The 17,128-nt window shown below is 37.8% G+C and overlaps 1 protein-coding gene across 4 annotated transcripts; it reads right to left on the bottom strand.

Annotated features, from left to right (window-relative positions):
* Positions 1-2,957: 2,957 nt before the first annotated feature.
* On the bottom strand, positions 2,958-7,836 carry LOC131327176 (protein IQ-DOMAIN 2-like). 4 transcript variants are annotated; one of them, XM_058360202.1, is made up of 6 exons: positions 7,550-7,836; positions 6,764-6,870; positions 6,374-6,682; positions 4,982-5,203; positions 4,401-4,520; positions 2,958-3,882 (listed from the first exon to the last, which is right to left on the bottom strand). In XM_058360202.1, exons 2-6 carry the CDS (start codon positions 6,836-6,838, stop codon positions 3,178-3,180), a joined length of 1,431 nt encoding a protein of 476 aa, XP_058216185.1. In that variant the 5' UTR covers positions 6,839-6,870; positions 7,550-7,836; the 3' UTR covers positions 2,958-3,177. The 4 variants fall into 4 exon arrangements, with proteins under 4 accessions (XP_058216185.1, XP_058216186.1, XP_058216187.1 ...); XM_058360203.1 differs by having other exon boundaries at positions 6,764-6,883; positions 7,550-7,789; XM_058360204.1 differs by having other exon boundaries at positions 6,764-6,865; positions 7,550-7,789.
* Between the last annotated feature and the right edge of the window lie 9,292 nt (positions 7,837-17,128).

Raw genomic sequence — 17,128 nt, 5'->3', positions numbered from 1 at the left:
TTAGCCAGTTAAAAAAATTTCAATTATACTCGACAGTTAGTTACCGAAATTGAGATACATTTCAGCATACAATTAACGAAATATAATATTTTTTTCAACAGCTATTTACCGAAAATGTATGTTCGGCAGTTGTTTACCGAATGTTGAACATATTTTCGACATGTAGTTACTGAAATATAATCTTGTTTTCAACAGCTATTTACCGAAATGTTATGTATGATTTTCAACAACTATTTGCCGAAATGTAGTGGGTTAAGGGAAAAAATACGGGGCTGCGAATAGTCGCCTCCTAAAAAAATTATGAGTTTCAATCAAAATTTTTTACTTTTCCGATTCCTCTTGCTAAAACGAATTAATAAGTCACAAAAGTTTGACGTAAAACTAATAAATAAAATTTTTTTGGATACACAAAAAAAGAAGAAGTTATTGTTTCACTTTTAAAGCCAAATGAGGCCTATTCTACTTTTAAAGCCAAATGAGGCCGCGCCTTAAGCTTTGTTTGGATACACAAAGGAAAATAAATTTCTCTTTTTGGTGTTGAGAAGAAACAAAAAGGAAGATAACAAAAAAAGAGTAATTTTCCACTACACTTTTCTTTCCTTTCTTTTCTTCTAGGGGCGACTATTCGCAGCCTCATATTTTCTCCCTTAGTCCGTTAAAAATTTCCAATTATACTCGACAGTTAGTTACCGAAATTGAGATACATTTTCAGCATACAATTACAGAAATATAATATTTTTTTCAACAGCTATTTACCAAAAATGTATGTTCGACAGTTATTTACCGAAGGTTGAATATATTTTCGACATCTAGTTACCGAAATATAATCTTGTTTTCAACAGCTATTTACCGAAATGTTATGTATGATTTTTAACAACTATTTACCGAAATATAGTGGGCTAAGGGAGAAAATACAGGACTGCGAATAATCGCCCCCTTCTTTTATTTTCCTTTCATTTCCCTAAGTTCCAAACTGGCCCTAACTTTATGAATTGATATTCACGTAGCTTAATTTTGCTTTATCAGTCTATTAAAAGGACGGTTCTTTTCTATCTAGTTTCCCTAAAATAGTTGTTTGGTCTTTATTCAAATTTTTTTTTTCCGCTTTTGTTAGTATGGTACTGATGAGAAAACACGTCAAAGTGGCAGTTGCACAATATTTCTGTGTCTTGATGCTCCAATGAACAAGAAACTAGAAGGAAGTGGAACAGTGACAAGGAATTTGCATTTATTTTGTTAGTATGGTACTGATGAGAAAACACGTCAAGTGGCAGTTGCACAATATTTCTCTGTCTTGATGCTCCAATGAACAAGAAACTAGAAGGAAGTGGAACAGTGACAAGGAATTTGCATTTACTCCGTATTTATTTTACGTCAAACTTTTGTGATTTATTGATCGGTTTCGACGAGAGGAATCGGAAAAGTAAATTTTTTTAATCGAAATTCATAATTTTTTGAATAAAGACAAAAAAAAGTCAATAAGTCAACTTTTTTTTTACTTATCCTTGTCTTTTTGAAAAAAATTATGAATTTCGATCAAAATTTTTTACTTTTCCGATTATTCTCACTGAGACGAATCAATAAGTTACAAAAGTTTGACTCAAAACTAATAAATGCAAATTTTTTTTGAATAAAGACAAAAAAAGAGTTATTGTTCCACTTTTAAAGTCAAATGAGGCCGCACCTTAAGCTTTGTTTGGATACAAAGGAAAACAATTTTCCCTTTTTTGGGTTGAGAAGAAACAAAGAGGAAGATAACAAAAAAAGAATAATTTTCCACTACACTTTCCTTTTCTTTCTTTTCTTTTATTTTCCTTTCATTTCCATAAGTTCCAAACAAGCCCTAACTTTATGAATTGATATTCACGGAGCTTAATTTTGCTTCATCAGTCTATTAAAAGGGACGGTTCTTTTCTACCTAGTTTCCCTAAAATAGTTTTTTGGTCTTTATTCAATTTTTTCCGCTTTTGTTAGTATGGTGCTGATGAGAAAACACGTGAAGTGGCAGTTGCACAATATTTCTCTGTCTTAATGCTCCAATGAACAAGAAACTAGAAGGAAGTGGAACAGTGACAAGGAAGGAAAACTGAAGAAAAAATATATATTTCTTTATTTGGAGAAAAAAAAAAACTGATGAAATTATGATGAAAGAAGCAATCAACGACGTTTCCCTCTCTTGAGAGGATATTCGGAGCAGAAACAAAAATTGAGTTATCTTGGCTCCGACCCTGTGTGGTGTGATTGATGCATCGGGTTTGAATTTGTATGGCAATGAGGATGAATACATGCACAAGACCGTCGAATTTAAAGCTAAAATCACATCTGTCATTGTTGATTCGCTCTCGTGTTGAGATGATAAGAGGGTTGCCAGTGGAAGGAGGAATTATACGACGAAATGGGCAAATCTCAATAGAGAGAATAAGCTTTTAATTGCTGTTTTTCTTCTTTTGTTGGGTGTATTTCCTAGTATGAACTTGATTGTATTTGGGTGCCTTGTTTTTCGAGTTACCATCTTGCTATCTTCTCGTTGGGGGCAAACGGGTTATTTGCTTGGTGGTTTTGCTAACCTACTTATAATTTATCACTCGAGTGTTGTTACATGTTTTGCTATCACCCTTTTAACCCGATATGCTTTTTATTCCGAGTTAATAAAATTTTCTTTTACCGATCAGCTTTCCGGTCAGGGGTAGTCTTCTGTAGCAAAACAGCAGAGGCAAAAATGCATCACAAGTCTCGCTTCATATTGATTGGATGCCTCATGCCTGGGAAATTTGAAAAAGGAGAGGGAAAATTAGTGGATTTATTGCATTCACAGTATGACAGAATCGCATAAATTTTTACAAGAAAAAAAAAAAGAAGAAGCTCCAAGCTGGTTTTTTACTTCTCTCAATCTTTAGAATGAGAGAAGAAAGAGAAAAGAGAAATAACCACACAACAAGACTCACCCAAGAGATTGCTTTGAGCCCCAAACCAACAACCCGTAGCAAATAAGAATGGGCTTACAGATGATTTAACATTCGTGGAAGTAAATACACAAATCAAATGACCTCTCATTTAACAGAAACACTCTCAGATGTGGAAATATTTCACAGAAACGTATCCAAATACACAGTGGTAACATAGCATTCACTATCGGTTTTTCCATTTTTCGATCTTCATTCTTCTCATTGTTTTCTCCTATGCTTCTTGCTCAGAAAGAATCAACTGGGCCCCACCATTCCCCACACTGGGTCCTTCAAGGGAGCTGACTTCGACCTTAGGTGGACCCGAATGCCTCCTTGGCTTAGCCGTAGAAGCAGGATACGACAGCTGTTTCTTTGAGGAACCTGATGATCCCTTCTCTGGTGGCGTGGTGCCATTCTCCAAGCCCAATGGGCTTTGCATCCGTAACTTAGCTTTTGCTGATTGAGTATGCGCCATATAACTCGGAACTCCTGGGGAGCTCCCGAGGCTCTCATCATCCCTTGCTGGTGATGGCCCACTAATGCTGTGCCTCCTGTTCTTCCCTGTCTGCACACTAAACACGCTTTTTCCATCGCTATCTGGGCTGAAAACGCTTTCTCTTGGGCTTTCTGCCTTCTTCTTTTTGGTTACTGATGGGGGAATCGCAGGGGACTGGTGATTGGGAGGAGTCGGTTTTTGGTTGGAAGTCAGGGAAGGGTTTTTGGAATTTAGTTGATGACGAACAAAAGACTTGGTGATTTCTCCTCCGTATAGGTTGAGTGTTGGATTCTTTGTGGGTGACTGGTCGTTGTGGAGTTCTTTCTCGGATGTGCCTTGGTTCTCTGCCATCCATCGTTCTAACCAACTCCAACCCCAGTGAGGATTGTTGGGGTCCATGAACATTAGGGTCACTGGTCTTGTTGACTTCTTCTGAGTTTTCTGCTTGTTTCAATAATGGGAAACTAAGTCAATGGCTGTATTATTCACAACTAGTAAAGAGCTGAATATTCGCTAATTAGAGTTGCAGAACTAGTTTGCCTCTTCTGCATTTGCTGCTTATTTCAAATTTGGGAAGCTAAATCAAAGGCTGAATTCTTTCAGATGTAGCTATGCTCATACGAAAAAAGATTTGTGCACTCGGACAAAATGCTTCTTTTTCAATTGATATGCTTCTTACTCGAAAGTTTCTGCAGTTATTCAGAATAAAAAGTTGCGACTAAACTAGCAACAAAATTTCCCTTCTATATCAATTCATGGCCAATGGCATTTCCTACACACGGGGGAGCTACCATCTTCCTAGCAATTGCAAAACACTACAGAAATTAGAAGTCGTTGAAACGTGGTAGTTTCTTTTATCTAATTTTCTGTTTCCATGGAAGTCTTATCCTTTCCCCATCATTTTTTGGATGAACAAGATAGAATGTGCAGAGAAAATAGGAGATGGATCATGAGGTTACCTGATGAGAGAATGAATAAGCCATTGCCCTCTCTCTTCTCATGGCTGCCTCGTACTTGCTAAGTAAGTTTGCTTCAATCTGTTCTTTTGACTGTAGACTGGCATCCCATTCCTCCCCAATCTGGTACATCGTTAAAGTTAAACCAGAGTTAAAAACTAGCAAAGAGCAATGTGCTTCTGGATAAAGCAAGAACCGATAACCATGCTTTTAAAATATGTTCTCAACGGGAATTGTCCTTTCTTCACAACAAAGAACTCAAACAAGAAGATTTTACAAAACCTGAACTTATAGTATGTAAACCATGTAAAATATTTGGCGGAATCACCATGTATGAAGCCGTAAATGAAAGGAATTTGAATCAACATTGCAATCCTGTGTACATTTCACCAAACACACATCCTAAAAAACTTTCAGAGCTCATCAGCCTCAAACAACATTCATACATTGGTCTAGCACGCTACTTGAATTGCATTGCGTTCATTCCAAGAACACCAATTTACACCTTATAAGATGCCACATCACATACAGATTAAGCAAAGCAATTTGGAAGAAAATGAATGGAGTTAAGGGAGAAAACTTACCTGCAAATTTGCAAGTTCCTTTGCACGTTTCTGTAGGAGCTGTCTCTGGAGTGCCTGATTCTCCTCCGACATTCTGATCCTTCTAGACTGGATCTGAGACTGCACACGAGCCAAAGTCTGCATGCATCTTAAAGCATGTGCTGTTTGACGTTTTGCAGGCGGCCCTTGTACCAATGATTTCAGCCGCACGAGCCCTCTCAAAGCCCTCAATCCCCTTCTTGCCTGAAGACGGTGAAAAGGGAATAGCAAATAAGTCGATAAGCTACATCATTTCACGTGTACAAATCTTAAGTAAAGGAGAAGAGAATCAAGTGCAAAGTTCCAATAAGATCCATAGGCCATAGCAGTGTAATTTCCGTCTTCAAAAAGATACTGTAATAGATTGAAGAAACGAAAATATAAGTCAAATATACAACTTTTCTTAAGGTTTATTAACTAAGAAATTTTGGACAAAATGTTTGCAATAAGTCCAATGACATATTTCAAATCATCTCTCTTCGTTGAGAGACAAAATAACTATGCTAGGACTACGCCAATTGTACTGAATAGATATTTACTCGAAAGTCCCAACCGCCTAACAATCAGTCATGCTACAAAAGACCCAAAAGCTCAGGTTCAATTTGGCAGATCACATCCACGCATGCAGGGAGACACACTAACATACGAGAGATAAATTACAAAGCAATATGCCTTGAGACATTACCCTGCCCACATCCACATGTGAGGCATATGAATACAATGTAAAGAGGGAAGTACACAAGTATGAGACAAAACGCCTAGGAATCTTTCTGCAATACTCGAGCCCTAAAACAAACCTTGTTTCCACACTCAAAAGTAACTAAACCTCAGCGAACTCCCTGCTACATTAGTGGCTCCTGATATCAAACCCCAACATTACACCGCCTTCACAGGGTTTTTGCAACATCTTTGTCAAGCCCCTCAATCTTACAAAAATTCCTAAAATCTAAACCATAATTGATTTGGTTCCAAACAAAATTTCTGGATGGTAGTCTCTCTGTCCGAACAAGCTCGATGTAGCAAATAGAAGACTGAAAAAAAAGAATGCTTTTTCGTCAACGACTTTTCTCAACCTTTTAAACCGCAATAAAGGAAATCTGCCAGCTGAAATTAGCTGTTGGAATCAGATGAGACAACTAAGCTCAATTACTTCTCAAGTACAACATATAATTTTCCACTGTCCTCATTGAGCTAGCAATGAAAGATTTTTGCAAGGAGAATATGTCATGATTCTAAAGCAGATGTAAGCAATAAGAACCACACTAACTAACATGGGACCTTTTATTTGATAAGAAACGGAATCTAATAAAACAAGAACAGTTGGAAAGTGAAAGATAAAAGTTATACTTCATTTAGACAAAAGGAGACATATACCTGGTATCCACGGAATGCTTTTTGAATTTTGATTGCTGAAGCTTCCTCATCAACTATGCCCGTGAACTGAGTTACAGCAGTGACTTGAACAACCTCTTCAACAGCTTGAGGTTCTGCAACGATACCCTCATCTTCCATGTCATCTTCTGAGGAATAATCTTCTTTCGTTTGTTCAGTATCCACTTCGGTCCATGTCACCTCTTCGGGTGGAGAAAAACGATGAGGCAATGCGACTGTTTCTTCGGGTGAGAAATCGGGAACAGTAGTTTTTCCCTTGCCAAACCATTTCTTCTTCGACTTCTTAGATTTCTGAAAAGCAGTTATTAGATGATCATAAACACATTTCAACTCAAGATACTTGCTGCAGAACAGACAGAAATCTTCTCAAACCTGGGCTTTCTTTTCCTTGGATTCGGGGCTGAAAGCTTTCTTTACTGAAGATAACCAGTTTCCTTTTCTCTCCATCTTTGTATCATTCCTCAATTGACCTGTCTTGTCTGAAAAAAAAAACTACATATGAAAATACCAACACAATTCAGATTTCTCGATATCCCAAGTCACGAGCATAACAGATCAATGTACCTAAGCATATATCTAAATTAAAGATCTACAAGCAACTCAAACTCTAAATTATATTGCTGAGAAAAATGTAACTATAATGTTAGTGAGTTCTGGCCCCAAGTGATGCCAAAACCCAACTCAACAAAAGGCCAGTAAATGCCTAAGCATAGTACGGTGGAGGACCTCAATCGCCCGGCCCAAATTAGGAACAATTCTTCTAAGTCTTCAGTTCCAATTTATTTCCTTATCCATCATTTTCTCAACCACCAAACAGAGAATCAAAAAGACCAAGAACCAAAGTCAAACCAACAACTAATGAACAGTCACCAAGAACCCAACTTTGTACATCTTAGATTTAGCTCTAAGTTCTCTCCTTTTCCATCATTTTCTCACCAACCAAACGGATAAAGAAAAAAAACCCAGTAATCCAGATTTCTTATGGAGTCAAACCAACAAATGTACAGTCCCCTAAAGAGAAAATTAAGGAGTACCCAGATGTTAAATTGGCACAAACTTCAAGAAGAAACCAAGAATTCACTGTCAAGGATAACTGTCAATGAAAGGCACTACGGTATTATGTTTGGCGTGCAAGAAAATAGTTACACTGATGAGTACCTCACAAGTGAAAATGCCAGATCTCTCTGAGCTTCTTCTTGTTCTTCTTCAAAATTGTCTCTTTCTATTGTGTCTATGGTCAAACAGAAAGAAGAGGAGTTGTAGATCCCTCAATCTGGGATTAGAGGGAGGGAGATCTTGGCCAAAAGAAATTCAACGACCAGACCAGCAGCATATGATAGAGGGGGAATAACAACAGCTGGTTCTTGCGTGTGATACCCCCCGTCCAGTCGTCCACGTCTTGGGTTCCACAGTGGGCCCCGCTTACTTATCAGACCTGGCGGCAGTATTATCCCATCGTAATTTGTTGATCCATTTAGAAATTTCAATAATATTACGAAACATTATCATTATACTTGTCGATTTTTTTTTTCTCCTTTTACCATTCAAAAAACATCATTATTGCATGGACTAACTTTAAAAAATTAGGGGTAAAAGAATAAACTTAACACTTTTTTGTCCATTATTTTTCAACTGAGAATATCTTTTTAGGACACTAAAAAGTGCTGACTAGGACCAAAAATTGAGGAAATTTTTTTTGGAATGATAATACTATTGCTTTTTTTGGGTAAATTTCACCGACACATCCTGAGATTTGACTGGATAACAAATTGAGAAATTATTACAAACTCCCTATGGTTTCAAAAGTGTTACAAATTCATCCTTTTTAATAATAGAATAAACAATAAAAAACTTTCCCCAAGTTTCGAACCAAAAGTAATAATTTTGTCTTTTCAAACAAAAGAAAGGCTCAGTGGTAAAAAATACAGTAAATAGTTATGAATGAAGTTTACTCTTTTTATCAAAACAACGTCTCTAATGGATAAAATGAAGTCATTTTGATTCAATATAAGTGATAATTGATAGTTTTATTTATTTATTCTAAAGTATCAGAAATTGTGAAATTTTATTTAAAAGTTACTTTCAGTTCATTCCATCACGTGTTTAGACAGAAAATTGTCAATTGGGGTTGTCAGTGAAATGCACATGGTAACCTCATAGTGTTCATTGTTATTCCTTCCGTTCCTGATTATTGGTCCCTTTACAGAATTCTAACCTTTTAAAAGTACATGTAATAATATATATTTATAAGGACAATTTTCGGAACACACCAGTTTTTTTTTTTTCTTTTTTTTTTTACTTTTCAAGGGGGATCAATATTTTGGACTATCCCAATTAGAATAGGGGACCAATAATTTGAAACGAAGGGAGAATTTTCATACGCGAGGGGAGTAATTGTCATTAAGACAAATCCCAGTGGTGTCAGTGAATTTTATCCTTTTATTTACTATCAAAGAAATTCATGTTTTTATGTTCACATTTTGTATACAAAATGATGTAATCATGTAACTATCAATATCATTAGTCAACTTTAATGATTTTGACAAAACCTAACTGTACTAATTCGGTCAATGAGCCTAAAAGATGGGTCCCATTTTCCCCTCACAAACCCATGGCTGAACCGCCTCCTGGTTCCACATAAATGTTCATTTTTCACAAATACTCCTTTTCTTTTGATTTGATTAATTTTCCTTGTTGATTACGTAACTTTTTAAACTTTTGGTCAAAATATGCAAAGTCTCGAAGAAAGAAATTTAAAAACATATAGACCAAACTTTATGAAAGTTCATCGCACAGAAAATAAATAAAACATCTATATGTTGGTTTTATCTTTTCTTTTTTTTTTTAGTAAACTTTTTGACAATTCTTGTTGAGTACTGATTTTCATACTCTATTCTTTTACCATTCACATTCTCTTTTTCGTCTTTATTCATATGAATTTACTTTATTACCCTTTTAAAAAGCTCACTTTTACTCACATGAAGGAGCAATGTAGTCAATTCACGTCAGATAAAGACAAAAAAAAAGTGTAAATAATAAAAAGAAAAATGCTAAAATCAATTTCCTTTTTGTTGAATAGAATGCAAAGCAACTAAACCAAAGCCCTAACCTTAAACAAAGAAAAACCAAAGACTTCGTTATATCTTAACCTTCAATGAGGCAGAGGTTAAAAAAAGTCCAACAACATTTTCAAGGTGTTATTAGCAAATTATCCAATATAAAATTCAGTTTGGGCCTTAAAACAGGGGTGCCTATCTACTAAAATTTCCCTGATCTGATATGTATATATAGCTTCCATAAGGTGTTAGCATATGATCCTAGCCTTGGGTCTGCCCTACAAGTTGTTTATCTTGCAAGTCTCAATGTGTATGTTGTTCATGTAAAAAAATTACTTCATCGGTCATCGGTGCCTATTTGAACAAACAATGTTGGTCTTAAGAGCTATGAACGGTGCGACCCTCCATTGCTCCTAAAATAGATATGATTCAACCATGTCTATGTATCAAAACTTTTACAAGATGAACGACACATATTTTGTGTCTTAAAAAATCATGGTAAATTTGATTTTCTGATTAGTGAGTAATCGTCAAATGAGATTGATGATGCTGTGGTTAAATTCATCTGCAGTACTATGCTGGCCAATCAAAAATTCGTAAATTACGGCCAACTCGAATCATCTAGAGAGCGATTACAAAATACACATGCATTACAAAATACACATGATTTGCGGTATTAGGCGAAGATGAGCACATAGAATACATAAAAACAAAAGGAACGTGAAGATGCGCACATAAAAACAACAGACGAACACATGATTCAAGTCTCAACAGAGAGATCAATAGAGAAAGAGAGAAATAGGCTCACATCGGAGGCGTTGCTGATGAGCTCACGAAGAAGGATCTCTGTTGCTGTAGAAAGTGTTAATGATCAGGCTCAGCAGCTGGTTGATCTCAGCCTGGAATGTGTCTCGGTTTCCGCCATCACTGACGTCGTCAGAAGAACCAACCGCTGTCGCGCTCCCTCTCTCTCTTTCTACTCGGATGGAACGGATCTAGGGTTTTGAGGTAGCGTGTACTAGGTAGCGAGAGTTTTATCGTGTTAGTGAGACATGCCCTTAAGTCTTGGGTGTGAGAGGGACGCAAATTCCCCCTGTGGTGACCTAACTCGTGACCCAAAACTCCACCGTTTAGTGCAAACTCCACTGTTTCATCATTTCATGCCATGTTTGGTACTTGTTAAATGGGCAAGGATTTTTTTTTTTTTTTTGAAATTCATCACGGATCCCACAAAAATAATTCAAATTGCAAGTTATTCTTAAAATATTTTTTTATGAATTTCTGAAAAAAATGAGCTCAATCCGATATCGGTGAGAATGTTTCAGAATTTGTAGGGCACCTTATAAACTCCGAAACATGCTAAGAGTTTTGAAACAACCCTTACTGATATCTAATAGTGGTAATTTTTTTCAGGAACCTATAAAAAATATTTCAAGAATAATTTGCGATTTTTATCATTTTTTGTAGAATCCGTAGTGGGCCTAAAAAAAAAAGGGTAATATATGGGCCAGTCCAATTATTGGACCCAATTTCCTTCCACTCTGCCCAATTCCTAAATGTACCTCAAATGATTGTACATAATTTTATACCAATAATATCCTTTACATTCGCTCTGGCTTCTCTTCTGTCATCTCAACACTCCAGGGACCACACATCTACAAGCTTAGATGACCACAACAGGTCCTTGCCAGAGACTCGTGAATCTTCGGTGACCATGGGGTGAGGCAGGGGCACTGGGGAAAGTGGGTCGCAGAGATCCGTTTGCCCAAGAACCGGACCCGGCTCTGGCTCGGGACCTTCGACACTGGGCCGCTTTCAAGCTCCGAGGTGACTTCGCCAAGCTCAACTTCCCCAACCTCCGCCACAGCAGGTCCTACATCGGCGACGACTTTGGAGAGTAAAAGCCACTGCACTCGGCCATTGACGCCAAGCTCCAAGCCATATACCAGAGCTTGGCTCAGGGTAAGAGTCTCGACGGCAAGAAGAAGAAACCGTTGTCGAAGAAGGCTTCCGCAGCGGCCGCCCAGATGGGTGGTTGCAAGGTGGAGGCGCAGGGATCCCGAATACAACCGTGAGAGCACCTCCTCTATGTGCCTTTTAGTCTTTTGTTCATCCATTCTCAATCGATCATTGCTTTAATAACTACTCATTCATACCTGGTCTCAAAGAGACAAGGCCTTTGGCAAAGACACCTATTGTGAAGTTCAGACAACTATTGTGAAATTCAAGCATTGTTAGCTAGGGTTTTATTTGTGGATTTGTTTTAAAGAGACGTAGGACCTCGAGGGTGAGTAGTACTGCTGTGAGCTCCCTGACTGACGCACTCGAGAGTCGTCACCCGAATTTTTGAGATGGATGATGCGAGAAACTGAGAGCTTATTTTGGAAAAATGATAAGGCTTTTGGTCTAGCGAAAACCTTGAAAATCTTGGGTTCGGGAGCCAAGTTACGAGAGGAAAATGTTTGGTTGAAAAAGCACCCCTCTCGCTCGATAAAAATCGGTCTCTACTAAGCATTTTAAATGGGGGATTTAATATCATTTGAAAAACTTTACTTTGATTAAAACATGTACGAGAAAGAGACATGAGATTTAATATAACACATTGGCGTGCTTGTGGTGCGAACTGTACAATATGAAATGGATGAGCAATGTACAGAAAGTGAAATAACAGCATTACAACAGTCTGCCAATATCATGTGAAACATCGCACGGCGAACCAGATACATCGCACAGTGTATCTAAAACACCGTGAGGTGTACCTGTCTACGCATTCCAGAATCAGTCGCTTTTACATGACAAAACAAACCATAGGTCAGCAAAATAGTTTTTTATATTTTCTGAATCTCTGAAAAATAATTTACGAGACCCTTTTGTTCATCTTATCATGTAAAGCAATGTTAAAAGATTTAATAAAGTTAAAAGATGACTTTTAAAATGAAACTCGACTCTGGAATGTACCTACACAATCTTTAAACAACATTAACCGAAGTAGAAAAACAAAAAGAAAAGAAAATAATAATGAATAGTACTAAAATAACACACGGTGCAATAAACTATGCCATGCGGTGTTCTAAAACACCGCAAGATGTAGCGTATTCAGTGCAAAAACTGTTTTTGGTTACTTTCTGAATGTAAAACTCGTTTGAGACCAAAACCCAGTATAGAATGACTAGGAAAGGCCTCAGTGAGCTCCCCTCAAGGCCAAAACATGGTTTAGCTCAAGAAATTTATTTGTACTTTTTGATCGAAGCTTGGATGTGCTTGAAGATGGAGGAATGAAGGTTGATTTGGACTGAAAACTCTTAAAATCAGTTGGGTTTTTGAGTTCTGGGAGATTTGTGTGAGTTTTGTGAAGGTTTGATGAGCTTTTGTAGGAAGAATGAGAAAGAAAATCAGTTTGAGACAGATTTTGTAATGGACCAGCTTGTGGGTTGATATAGAGAGAGAAAGAGAGAAAAGGGGTCCCAGAGAATTTCAGAATGGTTTTTTTCTCAAGATTCAAGGGGTGCCTTTCAACTAGATGAAGGGTATATTTATAAGCAAAAATATGCTTGGAGCGGACCCAAAGGCAAAAAATGCGCTCTGGCCAGTCTGCTGACGCGCATGGAAAAAAGGCCTCACAGTGGAGTGATTTTTGGAATGCTGCGCGGCGTTTCTGAAATGCCGCGTGGTATTATGCGACAGCTCAGCACGCCAAATTTCGAGGGGGCGCCCCGGACACTCTAGAACTCGGATTTGAGCACGACTTGAAGCGTTAGAAAGCTTGTTGAGTCCTCTTTCTAGCCCAATTGGTTTCACTCAAAGATGTTTTATATGTTGAAATATGTGCCCATTTTATCCTTAGTGTGTCGTGGAAAAAGTTGTTCTTAACAAAGCAAACACATCTTTCTCTTTTGCAATTGAATCGGGAGCCATCCTATATGTTTGAAAAGGGATTTTCTTGAGGTTTAGAAAAGGAGTAACAAATGAGCAATAATCTTTTTTTTTCCTCTTCAAAAAAAAAAGGTATATTTTTCCTTATTTTCATCATCGGGGAACTTAAAGATTATTCGGAGGCCAAAATTGGGGTGTCTACAACTACGCAGAGGAGAATCTCGTGATGGAGTTCGAACTAGAGTTTGCTTGGGATTTGTGTAGAAGTCGGCTCTGTGTTTCGTTTGACTAAGTTATAAGACATTTAATATTTTCAAATTTGGGGTTTGTAATAAATAAATTCCTATGTTGAACTATTTGGTTGGATTTGAGGAATTACTATTTGAATAAAGGAACTTCTTTGAAAAATAATATTTAATGCTTCGAAATTTCTTATGAAAATTGGGGCATTACAATCTCTTACTGATATCGAATTGTGCTATTTTTTTTTCAGGAACTCATAAAAAAATATTTTATAGAATAACTTGTAATTTGAATCACCTTTATAGGACCCATAATAGGCTTTACAAAATCACACAATAATTAACTTCTTGCTCATTTAATGAGGGGGCCGATTTTAGAGACACAACAAAAAAACACAAGTTCTGACACAATATCTCAGCCACTGAAATGAATGACTGAGATTAGAACTTCAAGTTGTACTCTCCCTCTCTCTTCTTTCCATCTCACTTGATCTCTCCCCCATCCCCTCAAACTCATGTTCCGCTCTTTCTCCCCTTTCCTTTCCTCCCCATTCTCTGCCTCTCTCTCTCTCTCTCTCTCTCTCTCTCTCTCTCTCTCTCTCTCCTGAACATCACTTTATTGGGCAAACTCATCCCAACGAGCCTCTCTTCTCTCTCTTCCCTCCCCTCTCGGCCTCCCCCTATTTTCAAAGAAGCAAATCAAGAAAAAAAAATCACTTGCTGGATTTGTGAAAGCTAAAGAACTGTTACAACATGGTTCCCCTTACTTGTGATTGTGAAGATAGAAATTCATGTTCTCTCCATTTGGTAATCAATTATGAATCAAATCCTTCTTCTTTTTTTTAACCTTACCAGACCCAAGTACACCTCTGAAAAGGGTCAAAATATTTCAAAGATGTTCGTCAAATTCAGGAATAACCTAATCAGAATAACAAAGAGATGATCTCTAATAAAAATAGATTAGGAAATCAGAACCGAAGATGGCCCCACTAAAAAGGAGAGGCTCGCTGGAGATGGTGATGTACGGGGAGAGAGAGAGAGAGAGAGAGAGAGAGAGAGAGAGAGAGAGAGAGAGCGCATGAGGCGGGGGAGGTGAGAGAGCAGAACGTGAGATTGAGGGGGAAGAGAGAGATCAGGTGAGATGGAGAGAGGATAGAAAGGAGTACTTCTAATCGCACCATTCGTTTCAATAGCTAAGAATTCTAAGATGTTGTGTCAAAATTTGTGTTTCTAGAACTGACCCCTTTAATGAGTACCAAACATAACATGAAATGGTGGAGTTTGCCAACAAAACTATGTAGTTTTGCCTCACAACACCCATGTGGAGAGTTGGGTCACCACAGGTCCCCCGCTCTCGACGTGAGAGGGGCAAATAATTTTTCTGGAGAGTTCTTTTTGATGATCTTTCGCCACGTCTGAGATGAGATGAGAGCCTGACAAATTGTAAATTGTCGAAATCGAGGGGCAAAATTGTCCAAAATTAAAAAAGTGGCATACCAAGAAGTGGTTCTTTTTATATAGTAGGATAGGATAGGAGATAGGAGATTGGATAAGATCTGAGATAGTATAGGAGACAGATAAAATAGGAAATTAGAGACCAATTTTGATTTTTAGGCTGAGTTCAATCTCAACCCTAAATATTGTCACCAAATCTGAATATGTTCGGTTATATTGCGTAATGACTTTTTACTCCACGAACTCGTTAAAATACTTTTTCATTCTCTTTCATCTTCTCATCATCATCATCATCATCAACATCAGGTCCACCATCAAAGACTATCTGATATTCGCAAGACTAGCTCAGGTTCACCATCAACTTCCACGACACCCCCCTTTGTCGCTCCTACGCTATCGCAAACGTCGGCGACCCCATGTCCGATGTGGGTTCTTGCTACTTGCAGTTCTATGACAATTGCTGCTATCGATTGCTGGTCTAGTCTTGAAAACATCGAGGCTTCGGAGTGCTCGAAGGATGATGGGTTTGTAAGATTAAATTTTAATTTAGTCATTGTGGTAGCCCACATGTTGCATATGGCACATACAATATTAATTATAAAAAATTAGAGATCGATCCCTCTTTTTTGGTTCGATTTAAATCCAACCTGAATATTATTTTCAAAGGCTTGAATATATTATGTCATGACTTTTTTGCCTTTTTTTTATCCTGCCTCGCCACTCCATCTCGCCATCAAGAATTTCTCTCTCCGATCTCATTCTGAGACCACATCTGCACCTCCTCTCCACCACCAATTTTCACTCTGAGGCCCCGTTTCGCAATGAGAAAAAAATTCTTATTTTTTAAGAAGGCAATTTCAAGCTAAAAAATTATGAATTTATTAAAATATAAAAAGATGCAATATGGATCTTATTTGAAAAATCTCATCGAGATCTTTTATACTATACAAAAAAAATTAAAAATTTATTTTTTATTTACATTATTTTTAAGTTTAAAAATGTAAAATAAGCTGCTTATTTTGTAAGAAGGTTTATAGAACGGAGCGTGAGACCACCAATCCCACAATCTCATCGGGGTCTCTGAGCTTGGCCTCGATTTCCTCGACAATCGACGGCGACGCCTTCCCCTCCGATCAAGAGCCTCCGCCGCAGCCGCTGCGACATGCGAGGCAGCAAGAAGGAAGCGTCGTCGGTCGCGAGGAACTCCATCGTGACTCCGGACACCTTGTCGGCCTCCGGCGAGTCCACTTCGACCTCCATCACGGTAATCGAACATCAGATTGAACCAAACTAACTCGATGCGAAATCGACGGCACTCCTCCCTTCCTCTCTGTCTCTCTCCCCAAATTTATCATTTTTATCCAATCGCACCTCAATTCCAGCTCTCCTTTCCTTCCCTATATATAGATAGATACTCCCTCCGTCCCAATTTGTTACGCCTAGTTTGACTTTCACGTAATTTAAGAAAATATTATGATTACATTGACTTCTTGTAAATTTTACCCTTTTTCCCTTTTGACAATTCTTAGTACTGTACCAAATTTTATTTAAAAAAAAAGAAGATCCGAAATTATGTATTGGAGCCAATTTCACACTGCGAAATTCTTGTCATGTCAGTGAAGAGAGAATGGCCTCAAATTGTGCCGAGAGGTGTTATTGGTACCAATAGCATATGAACCGATCATGAACCAACGGGTACGCGGGGTCCACTTCGGGTTCCGCACGGATGATCCAAGCCATTCAATAATTTTTTTTGAGAAAAAATGAGTGCGCCCAGTGAAAAATCAACTCAATCCGATATGTGTAGGTATTCGATCCAAGCCTTTCATTTTTTATTCAGGTTATAGACTTGTAATCTGAATAAAAAATGGAAGGATTGGATCAAATACCTTCACATATCGAATTGAGCTGATTTTTAACGGGCCAACTCATTTTTTTTGAACAAAATTATTGAACGGCTCGGATCATCTATGCGGGACCTGAAGTGGACCCCACTTGCCCGTTGATTCATGATCGGTTCAAATACTAACGTTTTTGCCCGCCATATTTGCTCCACACTTTGAAATTACTCCGGCTTGCCCGCCATATTTCTCCAAAAAATTACTCCAGCT

This window comes from Rhododendron vialii, chromosome 5a (genome assembly GCF_030253575.1).
Source record: "Rhododendron vialii isolate Sample 1 chromosome 5a, ASM3025357v1".
Lineage (NCBI taxonomy): Eukaryota > Viridiplantae > Streptophyta > Magnoliopsida > Ericales > Ericaceae > Rhododendron > Rhododendron vialii.
Note: the sequence above shows the minus strand (reverse complement) of the source record. Positions and strands in the feature narration are given on the sequence as shown.

Coding starts and splice junctions, on each gene's coding strand:
- LOC131327176 (XM_058360202.1), bottom strand. CDS start 6,838: ATGGAGAGAAAAGGAAACTGGTTATCTTCAGTAAAGAAAGCTTTCAGC. Junction 5,204..6,373: donor AAGCATTCCGTGGATACCAG/GTATATGTCTCC, acceptor CACCGTCTTCAG/GCAAGAAGGGGATTGAGGGC. Junction 3,883..4,400: donor CTTATTCATTCTCTCATCAG/GTAACCTCATGA, acceptor TGAAACAAGCAG/AAAACTCAGAAGAAGTCAAC.